Source organism: Coffea arabica, chromosome 11c (assembly GCF_036785885.1).
Source record: "Coffea arabica cultivar ET-39 chromosome 11c, Coffea Arabica ET-39 HiFi, whole genome shotgun sequence".
NCBI lineage: Eukaryota > Viridiplantae > Streptophyta > Magnoliopsida > Gentianales > Rubiaceae > Coffea > Coffea arabica.
The window spans coordinates 30,562,152-30,584,413 of record NC_092330.1 but is presented as its reverse complement, the minus strand read 5'-3'; the positions used below and the strand labels follow the sequence as shown (position 1 = coordinate 30,584,413).

General features: G+C 32.5%; 1 protein-coding gene across 1 annotated transcript; it reads right to left on the bottom strand.

The window, feature by feature from the left end:
• Positions 1-43: 43 nt before the first annotated feature.
• Positions 44-16,890, bottom strand: LOC113715535 (uncharacterized). Its single transcript, XM_027239762.2, has 6 exons — positions 16,624-16,890; positions 15,816-15,903; positions 13,603-13,667; positions 642-710; positions 503-552; positions 44-407 (listed from the first exon to the last, which is right to left on the bottom strand). Exons 1-6 carry the CDS (start codon positions 16,699-16,701, stop codon positions 296-298), a joined length of 462 nt encoding a protein of 153 aa, XP_027095563.1. The 5' UTR covers positions 16,702-16,890; the 3' UTR covers positions 44-295.
• Between the last annotated feature and the right edge of the window lie 5,372 nt (positions 16,891-22,262).

Genomic DNA, 22,262 nt, shown 5'->3' with positions numbered 1-22,262 from the left:
AAACAAAACAAAAAAAAAAAAACCATAATCATCGATCAGCCAGTGACGCAATGGCAATGCAGATTCTTTACAATCATCATATAAATTCTCTGTATCTCTCTGTTTTTCTGTTTTCCCTTCTCTCTTTTAACACTATTGATCAAACATCTCGTACAAAATGGTTATCATTCTTTAACTAAATGCCACACCACCTTGTGAAGTAGGACATGCAGAAAACGTAAGCGTACCTAACAAGGGATAAAGCGAAAGTGTGTGTTCAATATACTACATAGCATAGGCCATTTTACTATTTCAATCAGGAAACCTGAGTGGCTGTGAGTTCAGTTTGGGCCATAGCTTCATTAATGGCATCAACGACGTCCATCTTTCCTCCAGTAACTGCTTCATCCACCGGTGTCCTCTCATGGCTGAAAACATCCAACACAGAAGTTGCATGGACAGAGAGTTCATAAGCTCAAAAAGCAATGAAACCAAGAACCTGCATAACAAAGCCAAATATTACCTGTTCAGAGCAGAGACATTGGCTCCTGCGAGAATTAAGCACTTGACAACCTGGCAAGAGATCAGTAAAAGTAAAAACTACAAACCACGAGTTTCAAGATTTCAAGCAGTTTTGGAATCAAATAATTATCTAGTAGTACCTCAATGTGCCCATTTAGGCAAGCCCAATGAAGAGGAGTATTATGCTCAACGTTAACAGCATTGATATCCTGTCCAAGTAAGTGGCCCAGTCAGCCCAAAAAGGCTGAAAAACTAAGAACAAAATGCAGGACCTCCAAAGAAAGTGAATTTGCAAAAAAAAAAAAAAAAAAACACTGTAGTAACAGAAGAAATGTTCCTTGAATGTATGAAGAATTTACTACACAAAACAGAAAATCTATAGACGGTCATCATGGTAGTGACCATAGACTGCGAATCATTTTGCAATCCAAATATGATCTAGAAACCTTTCCATTCTAAGAACTCTGTTGAACTTAGCCGCTTGCTAGAGTAGCAACTAATCAAACTGTTTTGTTTCCGCGCAACCATTTCAGAGAGCATCACATGATATAATAAAAGTTTATCATGCCACTTAAAGCAGCTGCTGATATACATGAAAAAGATTGAAGCTGATTAGAGGATACAGCTTACAACTTCTATCCAGATATTTACACCAAATTCATTAAACTTCAAAAATAAATGAAAGGAGAATCCATCATAGTTATAGGCAAGGTCAGCAAGGACAGAATGCATTCAAGGTAGTGTCCCAAACCCAGTATATAGACCACTCTGACCAGTCTATAATCATCTAGGATATGTTTCTCATCTTGCACATAATTAATTTACTTCTGTTTTATTTAGTTGACCCATAATTGTTTCTTCGCGAATCTACAGTTTGCTCACCCCTATAAACCTTCACTTATTCAACTCTTTAGATCTTCAGGCCAAAATTTAGGGCAATTCTGTTGGTCCACTGCATGAAATCATATCTGTTTGATTTACCAGAATGATACACCTCTCACATAAAACAAAGTGCAAGGGAAAGTCAATCCTAGGAAGTCCTCTGTGATCACTTCCCTCCTTAGCAGGGTAGGTGTGCAGAAAGCAGGGTATTCAACCAATTATATTTATGGGGACCCATGCATTTAGACTCTTGTTCACCTGAAGGATGAGAATCCACACTAAGTACTTCCAAGGGTACACATTTTTTCCAAGTACCTAAGAAGGAAATATGTAACAACTATCTTTGTAACAACCACAAGAAAAGAGAGCACATTGTTTACCATAATAGTATTCTTCTCCACCCATGCAATCTATTATTTTGAGGATATAGTTATGTCTTGAATTTAAATTTACTGGTCCAAGAAAAAATATTAATACAACTTTTTCCGTCAATTATAAGCTCACCAAAATTTTCAATTCGCTTCGGAAAAGTAGACAGATAAATTTATGATATCAATTTTCATTGGTGCCTAGCCTTCAAACTCTCCCGGTAATAACACCCACATTGTACATATCTAGCATGTGCAGCTTCATTTTATTGTTTTGCTCTCTTTAGTGCCACATATCCCCCCAATTCTGCATTGTTAGCACTAAACGCTTATAAAGGTTTTTCCCAGGTATTCAAAGACATATGATCCCCTGCAATAAAACTTACAATCACCATAGTAGTATAGGCTAATTTCTTGAAATAATGGTAAAAAACAAGTCACAAAAATGGGGCAAATTGCAAGGGGTTTCTCCATCTACGGCAGTTGCAACTCGAAGATGCACTGGCCAAAATAAATTTTTTTTATTAACAATAAAAAAAAAGGAGAGGCTGCTGCACGTGAGACGTGCTGATGCCAAACATTGCAATTTCGTCCCTCGCTACATAGCACATGCGCTGAGGGACTAAATTGCAATGTTTGGCAGCTGCACGTCTCTCATAATGCGGCCCTTTATTATTATTTTTTTAAAAAAAAAAAGAAGAGTCCCTATTATTAAATCAAGTCTTCAGCATGAGCAGTTGCATGAGAGACATGGGACTAATCAGTCTTCAATGATATGGGACGTATTTATTTATTTATATTTAAATAAAAGGCTGCTGCATGAGAGACATGGTGGCTAAAAATTGTCCATTGGCCCTCCTATGCAGTGGGGACTAAACTGCAACTTGCAGCAACCACGTCTCACAAGCGGCGGCCTCTTCTTCTTTTTTTTTTTTAAAAAAAATTGTTAATAAAAGCAATTATTTGCCCCATTTTTGCAACTTTTTCACCATTATTTCAAGAAATTAGTCTAACAGCATCACACTTTCAACTTTCAGCACAATGTCTTCCCTCTTAACTTGGTGGCTTCTAAACCATCTATGAGATTGGATGCTGCTGTCAATATTCAAAGGTGGTCAAATTTTCTTTGAGTGGAAATTTCTGACCAGTTGTGTCCTCCTTTTGCTTTGTCACTAAAGTAAAGACTGTTTTTGGATCAGTTGTTATGTTGTTAGTCATGCTTTGTTTCTAAAGCAACAGTTGTTTTAAAAGCTAGGGAAAATCTTAACTGCTGAAACAGCACATGCCAAATAGCACTCATTCTTACTCCTTATAGCAACTATCCAACTTTCCTAGTACTCATTCTTGGAACTATGGTACCAATACCCATTCTTGAAAATACAATGGTAGAAGAAAATTGGATGGTAACCACAAGAAGTAAGAATGAGTACTATCCCACGCATGCCGATTCAGCACTTAAGATGGACTCTAGAAATTGTTTTGTATAGCCGGTGGAAATGTGCTAGGCATGTTCCTCATTGAGGGCATTGTGGTCTTTGTCACCTTGGGGTAATAAATGAGTCTGTAGCCCTATAAGTCAGCAGCAATTTATCAGATGAGTAATTATCTAAAAAGTTGTATCAGCTCTCTTGGGGCTCTCCTACAACCTAGAAGCTTATCTCCTTCAAACTTCTGCGATAATCATTCCCAACACTCTAGTGCCACTAGTTCAATTCCCTTCTAGTTTTATGCAATGTTACCAACCATTCCAGCCCTATAAGTAATCAGCAATTTAACAGATCAGTTATTACCTAAAAAGTTGTATCAGCTCTCACACAGCCTAGAAGCTTCTCCTTCAAACTTCTGTTATTATCATTCCCAATACTCTAGTGCTGCTAGTTCAATTCCCTTCTAGTTTTTTGCAAAATTACCTAACTCTGAAAGTACAAACAAAAAAGTTGTTAAAGGTGGTGAAAAAAAAAAAATCCACCTTGAACAACTAACTTTGAGAGGGCATAAATTTTCTATTGGTTGTATAAAATGAAAGTAAAAAGCTAAAAAAATGTAAACAATCACACCAAATAAACATGCTAGGAGATTCTAATAGTTAGTCTTGGCCACAAAAAGGATTGATGATATTGTTTAGTTGGTAGTGAACTCCCAAGTTGGTCCATTAAAATCTCAGAACAAATAGCAAGAGATTTTCTTCTATGGTAAACAGTAAGTTGAGAAGCAGTGGTATCATATCTCCCTAGCTAGACAAGGAAATGGTGATCTTCAAAATCCTATACCCATAAAAAATCTAAACGTTAGCCGGTCTTCCAGCTCAAGGTTTTCAGATGCTCTAGCATGTGATTGACAGTTGATACAATTAGGTTGTTCAAAACTTATTCAGGGCGAATTTCTACCAATAATGATTGTTTCAAAAAACATCACAATTTTGGTATTTTATGGGATTTTATTCTCCACTTAGGATGGCCGCATTTCGGAATGTGGTGACCATAAAATATTGTTTTATTTACAATTTTTTTTGGGTGTCAGAATGTTGGGGAAAAAATTTTTTGTGGGAAATTTTTTTAAAAAAAGTTTAAAGTCATCACATCCAAGGTTTGATGCGGCGAATAACAATAAAAAAAACTTGCAGTCGCTGCATCTGATTTTGATGCGGCAATTGCCAGGTCTCCAAAAGAAAATAGAGTGAAAAGAAATAATTTGGATGCTAGATACATTACTTGGAATGGTCCTGGATTAGTCTTTGGGCAATTCTACTACTCTTCTTATGGAGGGCTTGTTCATTGGAAGAGATGATTTAAAAAACAAACTAGTTGATCATAAAAAAATTCAAATAGGATTAAAAAAATTTTTAATTTTAAATTTAGAAAAAGGGGGTCGTGGCATCCAAACTAGATGCGGCGACAGCAAGCATTTTAAAAATAAAATTCTTCGCTGCAGGATATGAAAATTTTTAAGAAATATTCCCATGATTTTTTCCCACAATGTTTGACACCAAAAATAAAATTGAAAAGAAAAAATATAAAAAATGTGGCGACCCTAGGTGGAAAACACAATCCCACAAAACACTAAAATTGAGATGTTACGGTCGAGGTAGAGGGCTATGTAGGCCAACCCATTCTACCCAATTGTAGGAATAGTTTGCACTAGGTTAGGTAGAACATCCAAATATCTAAAATTCCTTCTTTCTTCCTCATTAACGCAAAAAAAATCTTCCTCACTTATCCTAAATGTGCTTTATTAAAAATCAAGTCTTAGATTCACTTAGGAAGCTCAAGTTTTCTATTTCTCCTGTTTACATTAGAGTTGTTTAGAAAACCCATCAAAATGAGTCTCCTTATCTCCATTGCCTACTTCAATTCGCAAGCAAATTTCGCACCAAGAATTCGAGGTTTTTTGGCCTCTTATCCACCTTTTCACATTCCATCTTCCATCCCCATAGACCCAATTTTTCTGCGGCCCAAAATGTTCCAAACATATTAATCTAGTAGGCCACTCCTAATGGAACGGGCCTGATTCCAAGCCTCATAGGCCACCATGACGTCATCAGGAAAATTGGGTCTATAAAGGTTTGGTGACTTTTGGAATATTCAATCCAAATTACTGGACATCTTATCAGTGGATGATGAACAATCGAGGATCACCATTCTTCATGACATCCAGTGTCATTTCCTTATCGTCCTTGCCTTGGCAAGCACAGCCGCATAGACTTCCCCTAATTCGTCAGTAGGGAACCTACTCCAGCCATCTGGCCAGAAGTTGCCCAATTCCATGAAATTTTCATATTTGGAGATATAATACCTAATTGCAAATAAATTCCTTGCCCCTTAGCACGTTTGGATGATAGATGGAATGTCAAGTGAAGGATAGGAGGTCGAAGAATCTCGGATTCTCAGTGCGAAATTTGCTTGTGAACTAAAGCAGGCAGTGGAGATAAGGAGACTCATCTTGATGGGTTTCCTAAGCAACTCTCATATAAACGAGAAAAATAGGGAACTGGAGGTTTTTAAGTGAATCTAAGATTTGATTTTTTATAAGAACACGACTAGGATAACTGAGAAAGATTTTTTTTCCATTGATGAGGAAGGAGAAGGAATTCTAGGTATTTTGATGCTCTACCTAGCTTGATGACGTCAAGGTGGTAGAGGGCATTACTACGGCGAAAATAGGAAAGAGAGTGAGGTAGCATTATTTGGACATTTTGCCCCTAAAAACTTCTAATTCCAATTAATTTAGTGAAAGTGATTCAAAAAAAAGGTTCCGCAACTAATTCATGCCATTTTGAATAGTTTACTGACCATTTTGGCCATTCACTCTAATTTCTTTCAGGACATTAACTATACCCCACAGACCAATTTTAGAGGATCTATGACTCCAGCTACAGAACTCTAACTAAACAACTAATTTGGATTGAAACCCAAAATAACAGTCAGAGCCACAAAGGGATAACATAAATCAATTACTGCTTTAATATGTTTTATCCAAATCCTTCTACCTCGGTACAGGTTCTGGCCTCACAAGGAAAATCTAAGAGATCAATCAGGCAATCAATTTGATTCTAGTTACCAAGCCAAAGGACACTAAAAATGGACACATTAATTAACTATTTCCAAATACAGCTCACGGTACCACCAATTCCATCATATGCAGCATCTGTCATATGACCAGTAAAGGAGCAACCCCTTTGTAAACCAAGTACTTAGATTATATCATTGAAGAGAAGCATTTGGGCCAAAGGAAATTGTCTATGGTAGGTAGCTTAGTGTGTCTAGTTGAGCTTAGAATTATTTTGTAATTCCAACAGATGGTAAAAGAGATTAGATTTGCAGGCACATGAAGCCATTTAATGTTGTCAAGGGTAATATCAGATCTAGGGTGTTTGTTGGATTTGAACTTTTACATGTTCCATTCATATTCAAAAGGTAGTCAGATCTAACTTGAGTTCCCCATGAATTAGCTTTTAATTTCTTAGCTACTAAGTTCTCTTAAGCCCTAACAATACTTAAGGCGCATGATAAGTAGATATTTTAAGTATATTTTATTAATTAGTTTTGGTGTGTTTTAGTCATGTTTATAGCTAATAAACTAGGTTTCTAGTGAAAATATGCATTTGATGGTTTAAGTGTGAAAAATTGCATTTATATGGTAAAAACTTCATGTTTTTGTAGGTTTAATGATTCAATCATCAAATGGAGTGATTTGAGAAGATATTTGGATGATTGATGATGATTTAAAGTGATAAAAAATAGAATATGAAGTACAAAATAGGAAATACAATTAAGAACAAAATAATGCAAGAAAAGTCAGCTTTGGTAACCTGTGGTATTTCGGCTATATCTTGGACTACACATATTGGATTAAGATGATTTTTGAACCATTTTGAAGCTAAGAGATAGATCTACATTTGGTATGAAGACATCAAAGTCCGGTTCAGCCGTAGTCCTAGTAAAAAAATCGAAATACAGAAGTCAAAGTCTGCTATCGAAAGCTGACAATAGAGCTCTGACCAGTCAGTGGTATTTTGATCATATCTTGGTCTTCAGAGCTCCAAATTAGATGATTCTTGATGTTTTGGAAAGCTAAGTCAAATATTTACGACTTTTGTATTTATAAAAGAGCTATGTCGGCCTCCAACATCGAGAAAATAGCAGTTAAAAATGTATCTGATAGCTGCAAATTGCTGACCAACGTGCCTTGTTTTCACACAACCTTTCCAACTCAATTCCAGCCATCAATTTCAGTCGTATCTAACCAAAAACAAGTTGGAAAGACAATTCAAGAGAGTTTCAAGAATCAATTTTGCCAACTAAAAACAACTCCTCTTGAATTCTCTATAAATGGCAGTCTGTGGAGACCATTTTCATAAATTTGGAAGGCTAGAGAAACTCACAAGAAATATAGTTTTCACTAATTTTTCTTAGTTCATAAGTTAGAGTAGTGTTTCCTTCTTGTATTTGTAACTAAATTTAGATGGAGTTGAGGATGAAGATGGAGAGCATGAAGTTCAAGTGATATGGGTGACATTTCTCCTATCACTTTATTTCTTGTATTGTATCTTATGTTTAATTCTAATACAAGTACGAATCTTTCTTTTATTTTCTTCATGTTTAGTTAAAGTTTATACCTAGAGTTATGGTTGAACTTGTTATATCTTGTTTGTGATGGCTACTTGGCGGTATTATTTTGAACAAATTATTTATCACTTTTGCTTATCTAATCATGATTAACTGGCCATTAATTATAATAATCTTAAGGTGTTAAGTTTGCAATGAAAATTGAAATTTAACACTAGTTTAAGTAAGTGATAAATCTAGGGAGTATAATCATGAGAGTAGAAGTGCATCTATATGACTTGTTTCATGTAATTTCATAGAAGAAATAAACTTGTAATTAATTCATAACCATGAGAGTAGTTATGATTTAGTCACAAATATAGTTGATTCACTACAAGAGTAGGTTTCACATACATGAGGAAATTGCGCCATAATTAGCCAAGACAATAACATTCACTTAACTGATAATCTCATTTGCAAGAGTAGTAAGGAATTCCATATCTGTAGGAGAGTTTTCTAGTGTTATTTTCATTATTTTTACAGTTATGGTAGTCTATATAATAAATGAATTCGAAAAACACCGGTAATTGCAATCTTCTCTGTGGGATCGACCCTTGATACCCTATAGTCGCTCACGATTCGTATACTTGCGATAAATCGCGTGTGGGATATTTAGGAATTATAAATGTAAATCGCATGTGGGGTTTTTTATAGAAGAAATAAACTTGTAATTTCATGTAATTTCATAGAAGAAATAAACTTGTAATTAATTCATAACCATGAGAGTAGTTATGATTTAGTCACAAATATAGTTAATTCACTACAAGAGTAGGTTTCACATACATGAGGAAATTGCGCCATAATTAGCCAAGACAATAACATTCACTTAACTGATAATCTCATTTGCAAGAGTAGTAAGGAATTCCATATCTGTAGGAGAGTTTTCTAGTGTTATTTTCATTATTTTTACAGTTATGGTAGTCTATATAATAAATGAATTCGAAAAACACCGGTAATTGCAATCTTCTCTGTGGGATCGACCCTTGATACCCTATAGTCGCTCACGATTCGTATACTTGCGATAAATCGCGTGTGGGATATTTAGGAATTATAAATGTAAATCGCATGTGGGGTTTTTTAAGTAGAATTCAAGAGTTGTTTCTAGTTGGCAAAATTGACTCTTGAAACTCTCTTGAATTATCTTTCCAACTTATTTTTGGTCAAATACAACCCAAATTGATGGCTAGAATTGATTTGAAAAGATTGTGTGAAAACAAGGCACGTTGGTCAGTAATTTGCAGCCATCAGATACATTTTAATTGCTATTTTCTCGATGTTGGAAGCCGACATAGCTCTTCTATAAAATACAAAAGTTGTAGATATTTGACTTAGTTTTCCAAAGCATCAAGAATCATCCAATTTGGAGCTTTAAGAACCAAGGTACAATCAAAATATCACTGACTGGTCAGAGCTCTATTGTCAGCTTTCAACAACAGACTTTGACTTCTACATTTCGACTTTTTGACTAGGACTACGGCTGAATCGAACTTTGATGTCTTCATACCAAATGTAGATTTATCTTTTAGTTTCAAAATGGTTCAAGAATTATCTTAATCCAATATGTCTAGCCCAAGATATAGCCGAAATACCGCAAGTTACCAAAGTTGACTTTTCTTGCATTCTTTTGTTCTTAATTGTATTTTCTCTTTTATACTTCATATTCTATTTTTTATCACTTTAAACCATCATCAATCATCCAAATATCTTCTCAAATCATTCTATTTGATAATTGAATCATTAAATCTACAAAAACATGAAGTTTTTACCATTAAAATCCATATAAATGGAATTTTTCACACTTAAACCATAATATGCATATTATCACTAGAAACTTAGTTCATTAACTATAAACATGACTAAAACACACCAAAATTAATTAATAAAACACACTTAAAATATGTAAAATATCTACTTGTCAGCGCATTTGATAAAACTGAAATTTGAAATCTGAAATAAAAAATCTGATTCCATTAATTAATTGAATTGATAAGTATTAAATCTAATACATTTGAGTGTATCACATTCAATGATAAGTGAATAACTTATCACTTAATTTTGGAAGCAAGTTTTGCCTAGAAAATTCAATCACTTAATTAATTCAGATTTTCAATTTTTGAACATCAAACGCGTCTGAACATGTTAAGATCTGAATCCATTAAGTTTAGGTGCTGAATTGGGTTATCAAACAGGGCCTTAGCCTTGGAAATTTGTTTCTATACTATGATCAATTGTAATAGATTTGCAAAAATAGCATTCAACTGAAGGAAATTCAAGTTACATATCAGCTAAATTTGGCCTTCCTTGTCCTTGCTTCAGCTATCATACTTCTGTCTCTTCTATTTTCCATTTTTGAAACTATCAACTAGATTCTTAAAGAAAATTACCTATAATCCTATCTAATTCACACATGGCTTTTGGTGTTGCATTGCATCAGTAATCTCATCAACTCAAACATGACCACAATTCCAGCCAGTATGTGGACTGGACAGGAACAGGACTGGTGGTTCTTGGAACTGACCAAAGAACTAAAAGCAGCTAGTGAACCTTGAAGAAAGGTTGTGGTTTCAGTTCCAATTCTCATAAAATTGGAATCGAAAGCAGAAGCGACGGTTTCAATTCGATCAAAACCATGAGGAAACATTTTTTTTATTAAACGATGTCTTTGTGGGGCAATGGCCAAATACTGCGCTAGTGCTTGTTCCTACTGCAACAGTACTTAAATTGGCCTATAACATCCTTTGCTTCCCAATTTAAGTGCTACTGCCAAAATGGGCCATTGCTTTTGCAACAGCATTGGACCATTACTATTGCAGCAGCACTTAAATTGACCGATAATAGTGTTGCTTCCCAGTTCAATTGCTGTTCCCAAAATTGGGTTGTTGCTATTGCAGTGGATACTAGCACCGCAAAAGGGCAACGACTAGTATTTATCCATTGTCCCACAAACTCATCTTTCCCCTCTACTTCTCACTCCCTCTTAGACCAATTAAGGTTCCGAATTTCAAAGAACCACAACCAAAGCCTTTATTCAAGGTTCAATAGCTAATTCCAGTTCTTTGCCATGTGATGCAGTTCCAGTTCAAAGAGCCACTGATGTCAATCTACATCTACCATAGCAATGTGAAGCAGTTGCAGTTAATATTGGAACCATAGTGATGTCAATCTACATGTACCAAGAGACAAAATGATAAATCACCATTTGATTTACAAAATGTTTGAGGTCACAAAAACTGACAAATTTTTACTTCATATCCCATAGTCTACTGTTAAGGTGGCCACAGGTAGCTCATATACTTTTCATGTTTACTTCATAGTACATATCTTAACATTACACAATCTCTTTAAAGAATGTGATCACCAGATCTACTGATTTTTAACTGTGGCAGAGCCAAAAAATAATAGGAACTGAAACATAAAAGGAAGGCTCTCCCTAGGAAATAGCATTGCCTTAATACTACAATTGAAATACTAGTTCTCAAGGATCTCCATTTCCAAGTATGTGGAACCACCCTTGATGTATTTGCTTCTTACTTTTATGTGAAACCAAACTGGCTATTATTGTCAAAACTTGGCGTCATTTGATAGGTTCAGCAATGCAGCACCCAAACAGCATGATAAGATCAGGGCAGTACCAAAAAATACAATAAGATCAGATTTAACTACATAGTTGTGAAATTGTTTTCGAGTATCACAACAGAGAAGAGTGCAAAAATAAGAATTTTAGTTGGATAAGTAAATATGTGAGATTTTCACCTACATTTCCTAAGCATTGACCTCCCAAGGTAAGGCTTCTTGCACTGATCAATGAAAGCACACCACCACATCCAAAACTCAATGGAAACATTGCTCTTCTTTACATTCCTCTTCACTATAGCCATTAAATCAAATACATAGAAAACACGACTTGGACACTAAGCATTCTTAACATGAACCAATCTTTTAAAACTAAGATTTTAGAAATAAGTATGATAAAATCTAGTTGGACCTAACTTAGTCTAGGAACCAATCCATGTGACTTTTACTTAAATGTTTTGAATCAAACACGAAATGCTAGTATCTAATACTACCCTAGATAACCTAAAATGACTTAATACGCCTAGAGGTGTTACTTGTTTCAGCACATCTTAGCACCCACTAAAACTAAAATTTGCCCTCGAAACCCTAAATTCTAATACAACACTTTAATGTTCATACATTAAATCAACCTAAAGTACATCACTAAAACAGCCAAGCATCTAGAACATTATCATATTCTAGGATTCCCACTGCAGCCAAATTCTTGTCTATATGTCCTGCATCACTACGTTTTGTAATACTCAACCGAGGAAGTGATAGCAGAACCTTTAAAGTAGTACATTACCAGTAAAGTCAAACTTCAAGAACACCTTTCAAAATTACTCGAGTCCCCACCCTTAACATATAAAGTCAACGGTCAGGTGTTCAACACAGGGAAATTCCAGTTGGCAAAAATGTTCAAAACAAGAAAGAAACAGTTTTCTAAGTTCACTGACGTTCACATGTCAGTGAACAGTATATTCTATATTCATGTGAAAATTAATGCTAAGTGCAGAAGACTAAAGGCACCTTTAGACAGCAGCACTATATTACAGGCATTGCTGAAGAGAAACTCCTTAGGAGATTAGCTTGTAGGCTATGCGAGACCCAAACAGAGCTAATACACCATTAGGTACTGAAGTGATCTAAAACATGCTACTGCAGTACATAGTACTTATGGGGTTCCAAACAGTATTGCCCTAAAGTGACAAAAAAACCACAATGCCCTTACTAAGGCAAATGCCTAGTATATTTGCACCAACTATAGGCAGCAATTTCTAAAGGCACTACAAAATTCAGCAACAAAACATAACCAATAATGTTAGATAACAAAAATAATAATATCAAACATGCTCCTGCATCAATACCTAACATGAATGATATCTGATATAAAATTGCTTCAAGAGAGTTTTGACAACTATTAAGGCTGGAAAAAAATGTTGTGTCCAGCTATTTTCACTCTTTCATTTAAGGAAGAAATTTTACCATAGTCATTCTCTAGGTAAGAATGATCTTTCTAGAGTTGAAGAGCAACCCCAAAATTCACAACCCTCCAAAATTGTACATGTAGAAAAGGCACCATTATGGTAAACCAACAAAAGTTTCTTTTGCAGTTTCCTATGGTCGTCAGGAATGAAATCTTTTATACACCTCACTAAAGGCCACATATATGCTTCTTAGCGGTGACTTTATAGCACGGATATCTAATCCTATCAATAAAACCAAAACATATATATCTCATCATTCAAAAGAAAAGTTTTGTCCTAAAGCCTAGGTTAACAGAAGAACTCACAGATATATCAAAGCAAACCCAAAATTTACCAGTGGTGGGGTAATTTTAGAAAGCATCTAAGAGAAATTTGAAGCTCCAATAAGGTGAAACTAAAGCATATGAGAAAATAGACCAAGAACTAAACTTAGGCAGTCAAAACCACACCTATCAATGAACAAATGTCTGGCTAAAGAACATAGAAGTTACCATTTCCAACTCATAACTTTATGCTTAATTGATAAAATATCCCAGAAAACACTTATGTTGGTAGAAACATTGAGAAATATGTTAAGAGAAAGTCACAAGACGACATAAACGAACAAGGAACTAAAAGAAATCCATCTAAAAAGTTTTCTGGGGGAAATGCATCCAAATATAATGTAAAAAGTGGATTGATACATAAAAGGATTGACTCCCTTACCACTCTATGGTGAACAAGATACTCTACAATGTCAAGATGCCCATTAGCTGAAGCCATATGAAGTGCTGCAAATTGATGCAAATAAAACTGGGTTAAATGATTGATTAGAAAAGCCAAAAAAAAAAAAAAGTAAGCCAAACAGTATGCTTTTAGTAAAAGAAACACGATAAAAAATTTAATTAATTCCATAGAAAGATAAAGTGATGAACATAAGACTTCCACAAACATATTAGTTAAAAAACTAGAGTAAGCTTGACAATTGTTTCAATTAACTGATGTTTGTAACAAATCAGCAACAAATCTTCCAAAAAAATGAAGCCCAAAAAATTCTAGTTTGAGGCACTAATTAGCAATAAATGTACTATGAATAGCTGTCAGTCTCACTCTCCAAATGACGTTAAACACCAAATTACATCTCTCTAGTCTGAGCATCAATTTTGTCTTACATGTCATTCTTGAGAAGGTTTTTAGCACTTTTCTCACACATCAGAGCAGTTTTCCCTTTCCTCTTCCTCAAACCAGATTGTAGTGAGCTTCATGATAAGATATCTAGAGTGCAAGTAGCTATATTTTACTAAAGAAAGATCAATTTGATGTAATCGAGAATAGTATTACTTGATGATATTAAGGGGCAGAGCTTAAGACTAGTTGAACATATTCAAGAACTAGAACCATAAACCAAACTCTAAGAACATCAGCTCTCAAATGCTCACTCTCATTACCCAGAAATTCTGCAAAATTTATCCATATAATATGTAGGCCAGGTAATGGATTATTTAACCAATTGTCAAAATTACAAATAATTGTAGAACACAGACAACTGACAACTTCAATATATGCACAACTTTTAAGTACAACTCCTTCTAAAATGCCTTCATTAGTTAATATATTCTAAGTAATACTTAAATCTGCGCAATAATTGCAAGTGCTGTTAAAAGATGTAAACAAAACATGCAATTCACTTTTTGCTGAATTGAAGGTCCTACAAGTATCCACATGACAATTCCTTTCTTTTCTCTGGTCCCTAATTTTTCTGCTCCTTCTTGTTGCTCTACTTATTAGTAGAATGACCATTCCTGTGATCGATGTTTTCATTCGTTAACAGTTGTGAACCAATTTAATAGCTCTTTATTCTCCAGAATTTTCCAACTAACCTTGAATTCTTTCTATAAGCACTCTTATCCTGTATAGGTCATATCATACCCTTGACATGAGAAAAATCCAAGCTTGGGAGGTCAATGCCTTAACCACAATAACAATTACTGCTCCATTAAAAATCTACAGACTTTAGGAACTAAATGCAATCCAGCATATGCTGATGGTTTCAAGAACCTTTGATGGTGTTTGCTGCTTGTAGCCTATAAGAGGACGAGCACTTTGAATTGAGTTAAGGTGCAGTCTTATATAATTCAGTATAGCTGCAGTCTTAATTATTCTAGGTATTGATAGAAATGTCTGACATGTTCTTTTACGAACTCACTACATAGTCAACTTAAGCAAGTCTCTCAAAAGCATAACATGACACTAAATGGCCTAAAAAGTATAGCTGCACAATGTCAACTTAAGATTATGCCCAAAAAAAAAAAAAAAGACTTTCCTACTTGTTCTGCAATCTTCAACTAGCATGCTATATCATCTTGAGAATTTTTATTTGTAGATAAATACCAGTCATGTTTGTTAACAGTAGTCACCTGCAGCAGATCCTTTGCCATCTTCATTAATATCATGCTAACATCATATATATAAACGTGCACAACCACATACATTGGCATATACAGATGAATCTGTACATATCGAAAAGCATATGAAAGTAGATGCACCACTAATTTTGTACGTGTCCAAGGTCATGTGATGCACCACTGAATACAATATATTCATCAGCAATTTCAATTGTTAAATTGCCAAAGGCAAGAAAAAAGTCAATGTGAATAGCTGCAGCTACTCCAAAAGGACACAATATGTTGGACTAACTTATGCAGCAATTAGCTTTTGACTTAATGGAACAATTAAGCTTGAGATAGTGAAGCAGCAAAATAATGTTATAAGAGGACATTAATGCCGAATCCAACTATGTAAGTTACTCCAACACTATATAATGCAGAGGAATGGTGAATGTTATTCAAAGAAGTTGCAAGCTTGAACTCAAAAATATGTCACAAAAATCAATCAAATAAGTCATTTTGCTACAAAGTAAAGAGTATTAAAATTGTAACCTGTTCGTCCATGTGAATCCTTGGAATCAAGAGAAGTACCAGCAGAAGCTAGGCTTCTCAAATCATCAATATCATCATACCTAGCAGCCTGTTTCAGTATAAGCACCAAATGAACTCACAATAATGTCATCCTCAACAAGCATACACTATCCAAAATCAGTCCAACGCTTCTTAAAATAAATTAGGTGCAGCCAACAAAAACAGTTATTTTACAAATGACGAAACTAGTTATTTGGAGTTTACTAGCTAAACTTCTGTTAGAAAATCATGGCATGAAAAGCACTACAGAAGTGTGGTGCATGACTTCTGTTCTGAGAGAACACATGTCGGGGTAGTACAGTCATCATAAAACAGGAAGAAATTCAGAGTCTGTCAGCTATACATTCTGATCAGAGAAAAAGCAGAGTGAACGTAAGCCCATACCTGACACAGACCACTGGAACAATATGGAACAGTTTTACCAATTTTTCTTTTGCATATTTCCTCAAAGAATCAAGAACTTCACCAATCTAGTTAAAAACATGGTGCAGCAACGACTAAACAGAATCACTTAAATCAGGACCTCAAAAAAAAAGTCAACACCAATATGGAACACTTTTACTAATTTTCCCTTGCATATAACACTTTTACTAATTTTACCACTCCAGTTAAAAACATGCTGTAGAAACTACTAAACAGAATAACTTAAATCAGGGGAAAAAAAAAAGAGTCTACATCAAATTTGCAATCAGAATTTTCCATGGAATTCCGTCATTTTATCGAACCCTAGTAATGCATACAAGCTCATATAAGTGAAGAGAGACAGTACCTCGAGCATGGCGTCAACGTCATCGGAGTTGGTGGTTTCAGGTGGAGTGACTTCTGCGGAATTCGCCTCCGCCCCCATTTGCTTCCACCAAAATTTGCAGACAGGGGTTTTGGCTGTTATTGAACCGACGGTTTTTATGCTAAATGGGGTCTACATTTACTGAACCCGGCCAGTTAGGGCACCGGATAATTGATCACTGGTACATTTACTGAACCGCAGCTGATTTCGTCCTTTCCTTTCCCAGCTTCCGTGCAGCCCCTTTGGCTGCTGGTGCCTTTTGGCTCATTCCTGCTTTTGTTCCCTTCTTCCAATTGTGTCCTTGTCCTGGTTTCTTTGTAATTTTATGCTCAATTTTGTCCTTTTGTTTGCTGTCCATCCTTCGGCTGCTGCAATTGTTATCTAACAGTTTTATCCTTTTGTTTCTTGTGCATCTTCCGCCGCTGCAATTGTTATCTAACTTTATTGACAAAAATATATTAATTTATCGATTTGATTTATTAACTTCCTTCAACATATAACTTCCTTCTTTAACTTTGTATTAGCGTCTCCTTCTTCAAAATATAATTTCCTCTACTCTTTTATATTTATTAACTTTCTCCAAAATATATATATTAGCAAAGATATTGATTTTCTAAAAAATATACAAAACAATAAAAATTCTGTGTGCATCTAATATATACAGAACAATATAAATTCTATGTGTTACATTATCTATTGGTTGATTTTGAATGAGATATTAATTCATCAATAAATAAATTGCTTCATGATTAAATAAATATTTATTCATATATGCTATTCAATCAAACATTATTAATTTTCTATATTAATGAACTAACGAACTCTTCAAAATTGTGTTATCTTTAAATTTTAAAATCTTATTAATTCCCAAAAAAATTGAGTAAGATATTGATTGATCAATAAATAAATTGCTTCATGATTAAATAAATATTTTTTCATATATGCTATTCAATCAAGCATTATTAATTTTCAATATCAATAAACTAACAGACTCTTCGAAATTGTGTTATCTTTAAATTTTAGAATCTTATTAATTCCCAAAAAATTAATGCAAGTACTATTCTTTCCAGCAACATTTATTTACAAATCAATCGATCTAATACTCATTGAATACAAAAATGATTATTCGATTAATAAATACAAATATATGATTTCTTAATTTCTAATATCACATTGTTAAAAATCTTTAATTTATATATGTTGCTTCGATATCACATTGTTAATTTATATACAAGAAACAAGATACACACATTGAATAATAAAGAGGTTGTTTCGATGATATTCTCTCTTAATTATTGTTTCTTTGCTTTTGTTTGTTGCAACTGTGTAGCCGCTACCTTCCATTCCTTAATGCAGACACGATTTTTTTGGGCTATACAACTCTATATATATTCTTGCATCCTATTTGTGTGCCTTTATCTATATATATATATATATATATATATATATATATTCATTTTCTCCAAAATATATATGTTGACAAAAATAATGATTTTCTAGAAAATATATATCGACAGAAATTTTGTGTGTATCTAATAAATATAAATCAATTGTGCCGCTTTGTATTAGCTTCCATTAATATGACCAATTGTTTTTAAAAATATAGGATAATTTCCCTCTATTTCAAAAATGTAACTTCCATAATATTTGTTAACTACTAAATTATTAATTTAAACCTTTTGCACTTTCGAGACTAAAAAACTATTAAATATTAAAAAATTACGCAGGTCACTAAAAATCCTATGTATATCTAATACATACTAACGAATAAAAATTCTATATGTATCTAATCAATATATATATAATCGATTATGCTGTTTTGTATTAATGCAGATCAATGAAAATTATATGTGTTTAACCTATATCTAATATATATAAATTAATAATACTACCTTGTATTAACATATAATAAGTGTTTTTATATGAAATAATTATAATTTCGAGACTATTTTTATATTTATAATTTTCTCTCATTCTTTATATTTATCTGCTTATTTATTAACTCGCTTATTTATTAATTTTGTCGAAAGTGTGTATATTGACAAAAATATTAACTATTAAAAAAATATGCAAATCACTAAAAATGCTATGCACATCTAATATATAAAATAGCCTTCTTTTTATGTTTATTCGCTTATTTATTAATTTTCTCCAAAATATATATTGGCAAAAATATTAAATATGAAAAAAATGCAAATTCTTAAAAATCCTACGTACATCTAATATATGCAAATGAATAAAAATTCTATGTGTATCCAATCAGTATATATAAATCAATCATGCTATTTTGTATTAAATATCAAAAAAATATGCAGGTTGCTATATACACAAACATATTAAATATCAAAAAAATATGCCAGTCGCTAAAAATCCTATGTACATGTAATACATACAAACGAATAAAAATTCTATATGTATCTAATCAATATATATCAATATATATAAATCGATTATGGTGTTTTATATTAATGCAGATCAATGAAAATCATATATGATTAGCATGCATCTAATATATATAAATTAATAATACTACTTTGTATTAACATATAATAAGTGTTATTTATGTGAAATAATTATAATTTTGACACTATTTCTGTGTTTATAATTTTCCGTCCTTCTTTATATTTATCCGCTTATTTATTAACTCACTTATTTATTAACTTTGTCAAAAGTGTGTGTATTGAAAAAAATATTAAATATCAAAAAATTACGTAGGTCACTAAAAATCCTTTGTATATCTAATACATATTAACGAATAAAAATTCTATATGTATCTAATCAATATATATAAATCGATTATGCTGTTTTGTATTAATGCAGATCAATGAAAATTATATTTGTTTAACCAATATCTAATATATATAAATTAATAATATTGCCTTGTATTAACATATAATAAGTGTTATTTATATGAAATAATTATACTTTCGAGACTATTTCTATATTTATAATTTTCTCTCCTTCTTTATATTTATCTGCTTATTTATTAATTTTGTCTAAAGTATGTATATTGACAAAAATATTAACTATTAAAAAAATACGCAAATCACTAAAAATGCTATGCACATCTAATACATAAAATGGCCTTCTTTTTATGTTTATTCACTTATTTATTAAATTTCTCCGAAAAATATATACTGGCAAAAATATTAAATATGAAAAAAATGCAAATTCCTAAAAATCCTACGTACATCTAATATATGCAAATGAATAAAAATTCTATGTGTATCCAATTAGTATATATAAATCAATTATGTTGTTTCTTATTAATACAAATCAATAAAAATCATATGTACTTAACATGTATCTAATATATATAAATTTAATTAATTTTCTCCAAAATGTATATATTAGCAAAAATATTAAATATGAAAAAAATATGCAAATTGCTAAAAATCCTACGTGCATCTAATATATGCAAATGAATACAAATTCTATGTGTATCCAGTCAATATATATAAATTGATTATGCTATTTCGTATTAATACAAATGACTGAAAATCATATGTACTTGACATGTATCTTATATATATAAACTTAAAAATAAATCAATCCAATATTTATTGATTCAAAAAACAATTATTCGATCAATAAATACAAATATATGATTCTAAATTTATAATTTCAAATTGTTAAAAATCCTTAATTTGTATATATTATATTTATGAATTTATATTCTTCACTATATTTCTTTTCTTTTAGTTTTTGTAACACTAAACTCTTCCACTATCTAACACACGATCTTGAATTTTTGGTGAGTTTCATACAAATTACATTCCAATCAGTATAATTCATACACTACATTGCTACTCTCATTTCATTATACAACTACGTTTTTTTCCTATTTTCTATCTCAGGTACTCATTGGTAATATACCCTCGCATATACAAATAGACAACATAGGAGTCATTAATTGCTATCATGCTAAAACTCGATGGATCTTTCAACTAGAAGGAATAAAAATAACAGAAGACTGGCCAATATTTGCACGAAAACACTTCTTACATGAAGGAAGTGTCATCCTGTTCACCTTGCTCAATGAAAACAATTATCATCTGCAGCTCTTCGGCAGAGATTTTATCCAACAATCATAATTAATCTGTTCCCTAAATTTTCTTTATTCTACTTCCACTTATATTTAACAATATAAAAATAAACATATCGAAATTATTTCAAATTATTAATTTATCTCAACTCTTAAAAAATGATTTACATTCCATTAATTTAAATAATATTTACATCCTGTTACTCTTAAAAAATTAAATACAAATCACAACAATATTACAATATCTATTTATAAATATATTAATCCAATATATTGTTCCTCTATTTATTATTCCAACCCTACTATCATATAAAACACTCTAAACATTAATTATTAAATAAATCTTACATTACTCTTAAACAATCAATACTGGGCACCCCGCGAAACTCGCGAGGCACAATGCCTAGTCGTACTTCTAATTAATGAGTATTAAAAACTTAGAGTAGATTATAACCATAGTAAAAAATACATATATGTTAAAAATAACCTAAGAATTGCTCAATTAAAGGAAAAATGTTATAAAATTAATAAAATGAAATACTATAATAGAAAGAAGTAGAGAAATAGAGAATAATTTTCTTATATTCCAACTAAATACAAAAACCTTCATAAAGAGTGTCAATTTACCTCTATATATAGGTACTATACGATTAAAGATACATCAATTCTATTAAACACCCACTACTACAAGAATATGAAAAAACCTATGAAACAGTTTCTCCACTACATGAATAGATTTATGGATTGTAATTTCTATGCATAATGTAGCCATAAATCATGAATTAATTCTCTTGGGAATACAAAGGAATATCCACACTTTTAGTTGTTTCATAACACTCCCCCTTGTATGTCAATTACACAAAAAATATGTCTCGTTAAAACCTTATTAGGAAAAAATCCATCGGAACAAAAACCCTAGTGAAGGAAAAAGAGTACACTATTCCTATGTATTAATTTCTCCCCCTGATGCAAATATCATTTGAAATCTTTTAATCATCGTATTCTAATATTCTTCACCAATTTCTCAAATATTGCAATTGGCAATGCCTTGGTAAACAAATCCGCCAAATTATTATCTGATCGGATTTATCGTACATCAATTTCACCATTCTTTTGCAAATGATATATCAGATCTTGTACAATTAGTAAGATACATTAGTGCACCAATTGTATTGAAATATGGTATTTTAGAATTAAGTATCTCTTCATCTTCTTCTCGCGGTCTAAAAAGGATCCTTATTAGAATCTAGTGATCTGACGACCATTGAGGTACTTAATGTATGTGTCTTATCCATATAAAATCGCTTTAATACCTTCCGAATATAAGCAGTTTGGTGGACAAAAATTTCACTTTTCAAATGCTCAATTTGTAAACCAAAGCAGAATTTTGTCGTTCCAAAATCTTGATCTCAAATTCTTTCTTCAAATATTCAACACTATTTTGAATCTCTTCAGGAGTTCCAATCAAATTTAGATCATCAACATATACAGCAATTATCACAAAATTTGATCCATTTTTCTTGATAAAAACACATGGACATATTGGATCATTTGTATAACCTTCTTTGATTAAACA

Excerpts from the sequence above, each read along its gene's own strand:
- LOC113715535 (XM_027239762.2), bottom strand. The coding sequence starts at position 16,701 with ATGGGGGCGGAGGCGAATTCCGCAGAAGTCACTCCACCTGAAACCACC. Across the intron at positions 13,668-15,815 it reads GGATTCACATGGACGAACAG|CACTTCATATGGCTTCAGCT; the intron begins GTTACAATTTTA and ends ATCAATTTGCAG. Across the intron at positions 553-641 it reads GCCTAAATGGGCACATTGAG|GTTGTCAAGTGCTTAATTCT; the intron begins GTACTACTAGAT and ends ATCTCTTGCCAG.